The following is an 8,711-nucleotide window of genomic DNA, read 5'->3' as shown; positions in this document are numbered from 1 at the left end:
AGTATTGCACAGGTGATCACTGCATTACCTGGAAAGGAAAGAATCCCATCCCCTGGGCCATACTAAGGAAATCCTGAGGACATGACCAGTTGGTGGCTCTTGAGGGCCAGAGTTGCGGAGCACTGGTGTACATTATGGCAGAAAGGTGAGCGACGGATTGTCTGACTAATCTGTCAGCGTGGAGATCCGTCACCATAATCAGTACAGGGACAATGGGCAATCAGTGATTCCGGGGTGGTCGAGCCCCCAGCAACACAGCCCTGCAGTCAGTGCCAGGCCTCCCACATGGAGCTGATACCAGAGAGCAGTAGAGTGAACCGTAACTTTATTACATTAAATATTAATAAAAAATACATTTACATTCCTATTCTTGTCACAAAATGGGGAAGAGGGAATGAAAGGTGAAATGCAGTCACGGCAACCAGAACCTTGGGATGGGACAGTTGTGTCCAGGTCGGACTGGTGGGACGGAGGCAGGTGGGGGGGTCCTAGTACAGCACGTTCATGTCACATTGCACCACTTGTCCTCTTGAAATGTCTTTCACACGATGGACACAGCTGCTCCGTGGCCTCAGTGGATGGAGCCCTCCTTGTCGATCTTGCAGTACAAGTACATGGACACGACCATGGCAGCCAGCTGTGGAGAGATCAGACCTCAGTGTGCCCCTTACTGTAGAGGGCCACCCCATCCACAGGCTGTACGTGGTAGTGTAGCACACTCACCCCAGGGACCCTGAAGGAGCCACGTTCATTTCACACAGTGGTGGGGGTATGATCCCTGCCCTGGGTTCTGAGGGTCTCCCAGTGAAATCCTCCATCTCTATGGGGGTGGTCACTAAGCATCTGGCCCTCACTGCCATCATGGACAGTGGACTTCTCCAGAAATTAAAATCCAGAAAAAAAAAAAAAAGGAGCCGCAACAGAGCTGCATTATCCTGCTGATCACCTACCTCCAGCGCACAGATCCCTGCGGCCACTCCACCCACGATGGCGGCATTTGACTTCAGCAGGTCCACGATTTGTTGCATGCAGCCCTGTGTGGAGAGGGTCAGGTCAGCGGCTGCAGGCCCGAGGACACACACGGCGCCCGGAGCCCACCCGCGGCACTCACCGGTTTGTAGCTGGCCTGGGCCGCCTGCATGGTGCACGAGCTGATGGTGGCGTTGCAGCAAGGTTTTGGGTATTGCCCGTTGCTTGATTGCACAAATGTGGAATTATTGAAGTCAGTGTAGTTGCTCAGTCCACAACAGTTTAGCTGCAAGAGAACATAGCAATATTGTAGCAAGCATGTTACATGTAAGGAATTCAGTTCTATCAAAAGCAATATTAATCCAGGCCATTAAAATAAATGCATGCAAGGACCATTAGGGGCCAACTGCAACATGCATGTGCCACACCAAGAAAACAAAATAGCAATGAAGTCCCGGAAAAATATATAAACTATTAAATAATGATTTAAAACTTGAAAAATACAGGTAAAATGGCATAAGTAGGAAAGATTGCACGCTCACACATCAAAAAAGGGGCTGAAATGGCCAGCCACCCCTGTAAAAATAACATACCGCTATAATAGCACATCTCAGCTAAGAAATACATTGCTGCTATTATACTATTTAGATTATGCGCTATCAGTGAGAAAAATCATGGTACCATACCTAGTAAATGCAGGAGTGGAAGGCCAATAGCCCACCCCGACGCGCGTTTGAGCAACCAGCTTACGCCCCTGAGGAAGAAGCTGGCTGTTCTGACACGCACGTCGGGGAGGGCTATTGGCCCTCCACTCCTGCATTTACTCTATGGTACCATGATTTTTCTCCCCGATTGCTGCTATTATACTATTTAGATTTTGTGCTATATATTTCTTAGCTGAGATATGTGCTATTATAGCGGTATGTTATTTTTGCAGGGGTGGTTGGCCATTTCTGCCCCTTTTTTGATGTGTGGCCGTTGTGAGCGTGCAATCTTTCCTACTTATGCCATTTTACCTGTATTTTTCAAGTTTTAAATAATTTAATAAAGTTGATATATTTTTACAGGACTTCATGACTGCCATTTCGTTTTCTTGGTTTGGAAGCTGTAAGAGAAGCAGAGCGTGTGATGAGCGTGTGGGGGGGGGGGGGGGGAAACAGACCACCACCACCACACGGCACCGTGCTCACCTCAGACATCATGTTGTCCCAGATCTTCGTCACATCCTTATTTTCTCCATAGTCTTTCTGTAGAACCGGAGTCAGGACTGAAGTCAGGAAGGACTCCGCCTAAGAAACATGGCAGATCGGCAGTCATTTAGGTGGAGCATCGAGGGGCACCCCACGTCATAGAAGGAGCAGCCGCCATGAGACGCAGCCTTCTGGTCGCTAAGGTGCCACACTTTGGAACGAGGTTAGGGGCAAAGCTCATGTGACATTTGTCCTGCTGCAAGGACAGGACCCCTGCCACAATCAAGAGATCTGGGTGGCAGGATTTGGCACAGACATGGATACATGGCAAAGTGTCTGCTGTGGGACCCCCGAACCGGAGGAAAAGTGAACATCCTGGTCACCGAGCTACAGACACGCAGCAACCCCCGATCCCAACAACCAAAGTGAGCGGCTGCATTATTCCTGGGAGGAAGAAGGGCGGAGGTCAACAGTCATTTATGGGGAGACTTACCACAGAGGAATAAACGAGAGCGACCACCGCGCCCGCGACCTCCGCAATGAAGATGATCAGCACGATGCAGAAGAACTGGAGAAGGGAAACAAGTTATCCAATACACCGCTAGTAACCCTCCTCCAGCCCGAGACCCCACTGCATGCGCCACCTGCAACCCTCCTCCAGCTCGAGCCCCCCACTCCATGCGCCACCTGCAACCTTCCTCCAGCCTGAGCCCCCACTGCATGCGCCACCTGCAACCCTCCTCCAGCCCGAGCCCCCCCCACTCCATGCGCCACCTGCAACCCTCCTCCGGCCCGAGCCCCTACTGCATGCGCCACCTGCAACCCTCCTCTGGCCCGAGACCCCACTGCATGCGCCACCTGCAACCCTCCTCCAGCCTGAGCCCCCCCACTCCATGCGCCACCTGCAACCTTCCTCCAGCCCGAGCCCCCACTGCATGCGCCACCTGCAACCCTCCTCCAGCCTGAGCCCCCCACTCCATGCGCCACCTGCAACCTTCCTTCAGCCTGAGCCCCCACTGCATGCGCCACCTGCAACCCTCCTCCAGCCCGAGCCCCCCCACTCCATGCGCCACCTGCAACCCTCCTCCGGCCCGAGCCCCTACTGCATGCGCCACCTGCAACCCTCCTCCAGCCTGAGCCCCCCCACTCCATGCGCCACCTGCAACCTTCCTCCAGCCCGAGCCCCCCACTGCATGCACCACCTGCAATCCTTCTCTAGCCCGAGCCCCCACACTGCATGCGCCCCACCAACAACCACCCCACTGCATGCGCCACCTATCCTTCTCCAGCCCAAGCTCCCAACACTGCAATCGCTGCCAAGAACCCCACACACTGCATGGGCTGCCAAGAACCCCCGTCCAGGCCATGCTTCCCTCCACCATTATCCCAACCCACCACTGTGTTCAGCACCTGCCACCCCAAATTCTCACATACATCACCACTCCAACCCCACCATGTGACCAGCAACAGCCAAACCCCCGCCCTCACCACGTGGGCCGCCACCTGCAGTCACCTGGGTAAGTGGCACCTCCTCACCGTTATCAGCAGACACTTGCTCTCCTTCTGTGCTCCGCAGCAGCCCAGGAAGCCGAGGATCAGCAGCAGCGCCCCGATGGCGATCAGGAAGTAGCCGACATTGACGAACTGAGTGGCCACGTTATTCGGGATCGTGCCGAAGATCTTCAGGAAGGAGCCGCTGTCCACACTCACCCAGATACCGACCCCCAGCAGCGTGCCCCCGGCCAACTGCAAGCAGGAGGAGAAGAAGAGTGGATGTGCAGCCCCAACAGTCCAAGGGCCCCGGGAACATCACTCATCTGGGCCCCTACACCGGGACCACAAAGCTGCTGAACATAGAGGATCAGGGAGCGACCACGGGGCCGTCACGTCTGCCTCCTCCATCCTGGTATATGGAGGGCGGTGATGAGCGCTCAGCGCCAGCGTCTAACAAGTGCGGATAGGGTCAATGGAAACACACTGGGTGCAGGGGCCCCCACCATTAGCAGCAGGGGGGCCCCCCCCCATAATGGTGGGGGCCCCCACCACCACCACTAGCAGCAGGGGGCCCCCCCACCACCACCACTAGCAGCAGGGGGCCCCCCCACCACCACCACTAGCAGCAGGGGGCCCCCCCACCACCACCACTAGCAGCAGGGGGCCCCCCCACCACCACCACTAGCAGCAGGGGGCCCACCACCACCACCACCACTAGCAGCAGGGGGGCCCCCCACCACCACCACTAGCAGCAGGGGGGCCCCCCACCACCACCACTAGCAGCAGGGGGGGCCCCCACCACCACCACTAGCAGCAGGGGGGCCCCCCACCACCACCACTAGCAGCAGAGGGCCCCCCCACCACCACCACTAGCAGCAGGGGGCCCCCCCACCACCACCACTAGCAGCAGGGGGCCCCCCACCACCACCACTAGCAGCAGGGGGCCCACCACCACCACCACTAGCAGCAGGGGGGCCACCACCACCACCACTAGCAGCAGGGGGGACACCACCACCACTAGCAGCAGGGGGGACACCACCACCATTAGCAGCAGAGGGGCCCCCCCGCCACCATTAGCAGCAGAGGGGCCCCCCCGCCACCATCACGAGTTACTCATTTCCTTGCCCGTCACTAACCCAGCCACACCCAATGCCATAGAACTCTGCAGTGCGGCCGAGACACCAAATACCAGTGTAGACACCCAGCACACCACCATCGTCCTCAAGACCGACCCTTGATCCAGAGGGGACACAAGCCCATCAGGCAACGTTCACTTACTGGATGGGAGCTTTAGCCAGAACGTGACATTACATAGAGCGGCCCCCGGGGGCCACAGCAAGATATGGAGCCGCTCATCAGGCAACAGGTACAAAGCCCCCAATGAGGAAGTGGTACAGTCCATGCATGCGGCGGACGGGGGCACCTACACATGTAACAGTGTACCCCGTAATTACCCCACAGCCCCCCCTTCCCTACACACCACCCCACAGCCCCCAGTAAAGGCACGGGGGTCTATACTTACAAATATGGCCAGGTTGAAGAGAACCATCAGGACTTTGATACAAGTGAAGCAGCTCATGGTTCCTGGAAGAGATCGGGAGGAGGGTTACAGCCAGCGGGACCCCCGGAACGCACAGCCCCCCCCAGCGCGCACAGCAGGACCCCCCCAGCACACACAGCAGGACCCCCCCAGCGCACACAGCAGGACCCCCCCAGCGCACACAGCAGGACCCCCCCAGCGCACACAGCAGGACCCCCCAGCGCACACAGCAGGACCCCCCAGCGCACACAGCAGGACCCCCCAGCGCACACAGCAGGACCCCCCAGCGCACACAGCAGGACCCCCCCAGCGCACACAGCAGGACCCCCCCAGCGCACACAGCAGGACCCCCCCAGCGCACACAGCAGGACCCCCCCAGCACACAGCAGGACCCCCCCAGCACACAGCAGGACCCCCCAGCACACACAGCAGGACCCCCCAGCGCACACAGCAGGACCCCCCAGCGCACACAGCAGGACCCCCCAGCGCACACAGCAGGACCCCCCAGCACACACAGCAGGACCCCCCCAGCAAACAGCAGGACCCCCCCAGCACACACAGCAGGACCCCCCAGCACACACAGCAGGACCCCCCAGCACACACAGCAGGACCCCCCCAGCGCACACAGCAGGACCCCCCCAGCGCACACAGCAGGACCCCCCCAGCACACACAGCAGGACCCCCCAGCACACACAGCAGGACCCCCCAGCACACACAGCAGGACCCCCCAGCACACACAGCAGGACCCCCCAGCACACACAGCAGGACCCCCCAGCACACACAGCAGGATCCCCCAGCACACACAGCAGGACCCCCCAGCACACACAGCAGGACCCCCCAGCACACACAGCAGGACCCCCCAGCACACACAGCAGGACCCCCCAGCACACACAGCAGGACCCCCCAGCACACACAGCAGGACCCCCCAGCACACACAGCAGGACCCCCCAGCACACACAGCAGGACCCCCCAGCACACACAGCAGGACCCCCCAGCACACACAGCAGGACCCCCCAGCACACACAGCAGGACCCCCCAGCACACACAGCAGGACCCCCCAGCACACACAGCAGGACCCCCCAGCACACACAGCAGGACCCCCCAGCACACACAGCAGGACCCCCCAGCGCACACAGCAGGACCCCCCAGCGCACACAGCAGGACCCCCCAGCGCACACAGCAGGACCCCCCAGCGCACACAGCAGGACCCCCCAGCGCACACAGCAGGACCCCCCAGCGCACACTGCAGGACCCCCCAGCGCACACTGCAGGACCCCCCAGCGCACACAGCAGGACCCCCCAGCGCACACAGCAGGACCCCCCAGCGCACACAGCAGGACCCCCCAGCGCACACAGCAGGACCCCCCAGCACACACAGCAGGACCCCCCAGCACACACAGCAGGACCCCCCAGCACACACTGCAGGACCCCCCAGCACACACAGCAGGACCCCCCAGCACACACAGCAGGACCCCCCCCAGCGCACACAGCAGGACCCCCCAGCGCACACAGCAGGACCCCCCAGCGCACACTGCAGGACCCCCCAGCGCACACAGCAGGACCCCCCAGCGCACACAGCAGGACCCCCCAGCGCACACAGCAGGACCCCCCAGCACACACAGCAGGACCCCCCAGCACACACAGCAGGACCCCCCAGCACACACAGCAGGACCCCCCAGCACACACAGCAGGACCCCCCAGCACACACTGCAGGACCCCCCAGCACACACAGCAGGACCCCCCAGCACACACAGCAGGACCCCCCAGCACACACAGCAGGACCCCCCCCAGCGCACACAGCAGGACCCCCCAGCGCACACAGCAGGACCCCCCCCAGCGCACACAGCAGGACCCCCCCCAGCGCACACAGCAGGACCCCCCAGCGCACACAGCAGGACCCCCCAGCGCACACAGCAGGACCCCCCAGCGCACACTGCAGGACCCCCCAGCACACACAGCAGGACCCCCCAGCGCACACAGCAGGACCCCCCAGCGCACACAGCAGGACCCCCCAGCCCACACAGCAGGACCCCCCAGCGCACACAGCAGGACCCCCCAGCCCACACAGCAGGACCCCCCAGCACACACAGCAGGACCCCCCAGCACACACAGCAGGACCCCCCAGCACACACAGCAGGACCCCCCAGCACACACAGCAGGACCCCCCAGCACACAGCAGGACCCCCCAGCACACAGCAGGACCCCCCAGCACACACAGCAGGACCCCCCAGCACACACAGCAGGACCCCCCAGCACACACAGCAGGACCCCCCAGCCCACACAGCAGGACCCCCCAGCACACACAGCAGGACCCCCCAGCACACACAGCAGGACCCCCCAGCCCACACAGCAGGACCCCCCAGCACACACAGCAGGACCCCCCAGCACACACAGCCCCCCACATCACAACCGAGGACTCGCAGAGCCGCAAGCATGACGCATCAGGACCCCCGCTCTGCCGGGACTGCGCTCTGCGGGCCCCGGTCTATAGTGGGGTCCCACTCCCCTCCGCAGGCAGCGCTGGTTCGGGGGGCGACAGACGGTAACGAGCAACAAAAAAAAAACAGCAAAACCGCCCAAGACGCAGCGCGCCAGCGTTATAGGAGAGAAATCTGCGCGGCACCTCAGGGGTCAGCCACCGCTAGAGCGGGGAAGGGGCGCAATGTGAACAGCGACCACCAGGAAGGAGGCAGCAAACTCCCCGCACCGGGAGCTACGCACCGCCGCCGCCGTCACCTCACCTGTCCCGTCACCTCAGCCCAACTGTCCGGCGCCGCACCTGCCCGGTCTATATGTACACCTGCCGCCCGGGGCGGGGCCAGGCAGCTGCCAGCCAATCCCGTGTGTCCGGGCTGCACTAGCCCCTCCTCTCCCGGCTCGTCCCGTTCACAACTCGCGTTTCCTCCTCAGTTTTTCCACTTTTCTGAAGGATTTGTGACATTTTGAGTAGAAAAGTCACAAAAAAAAGATAAAGACAAGAATAAAGAAGCATTTTGAAAAATTTGGCACAAAAAAGTTAATAAATACCCCAACACAAAAAAAAGAGGGACATCTAGAAATCGGAGAGGATGACTGTGCCCCGAATATCGGCCGTGACCCCGTAACTGTGGCCCACGGACTCGCTGCTGCTCTGCGCGGAGCTCAGCACTTGGCGCTGGGACCTGTGGAGGCCGCACTCCAGTGTTCACCGTCTCAGTGGTCTGAGATCGCGGCTGAGGTACAGAATTCCCTCTAACGGCAGAGTGTGACCCCGAACCTCCTCCGGGGAGAGGCACCGGCACAGGGAACGTCCTGAGGGACAGTTTTCCTCCACAACCAGCCCCAGCCCCAGAACGGTGGCACTGACCCCGAACCTCAGCCTCCTCCGGGGTCAGGCTCCTGCTCCGCGGTACATTGGGGTCAGCAATCGAGGCCGCAGATCGGCGACGCTTTAGAAGAAACAGCGATGGCAGAGGGAACGTCCTGAGGGACAGTTTTCCTCCACAACCAGCCCCAGCCCCAGAACGGTGGCACTGACC

General features: G+C 60.8%; 1 protein-coding gene across 1 annotated transcript; it reads right to left on the bottom strand.

The window, feature by feature from the left end:
- Window positions 1–308: 308 nt before the first annotated feature.
- On the bottom strand, window positions 309–8,003 carry TSPAN1 (tetraspanin 1). The gene is made up of 8 exons (XM_077278027.1): window positions 7,935–8,003; window positions 5,176–5,237; window positions 3,696–3,905; window positions 2,653–2,727; window positions 2,160–2,258; window positions 1,112–1,255; window positions 951–1,034; window positions 309–637 (listed from the first exon to the last, which is right to left on the bottom strand). Exons 2-8 carry the CDS (start codon window positions 5,230–5,232, stop codon window positions 572–574), a joined length of 735 nt encoding a protein of 244 aa, XP_077134142.1. The 5' UTR covers window positions 5,233–5,237; window positions 7,935–8,003; the 3' UTR covers window positions 309–571.
- Between the last annotated feature and the right edge of the window lie 708 nt (window positions 8,004–8,711).

This window comes from Ranitomeya variabilis, chromosome 8, assembly GCF_051348905.1.
Source record: "Ranitomeya variabilis isolate aRanVar5 chromosome 8, aRanVar5.hap1, whole genome shotgun sequence".
Classification (NCBI taxonomy): Eukaryota; Metazoa; Chordata; class Amphibia; order Anura; family Dendrobatidae; genus Ranitomeya; species Ranitomeya variabilis.
Note: the sequence above shows the minus strand (reverse complement) of the source record. Positions and strands in the feature narration are given on the sequence as shown.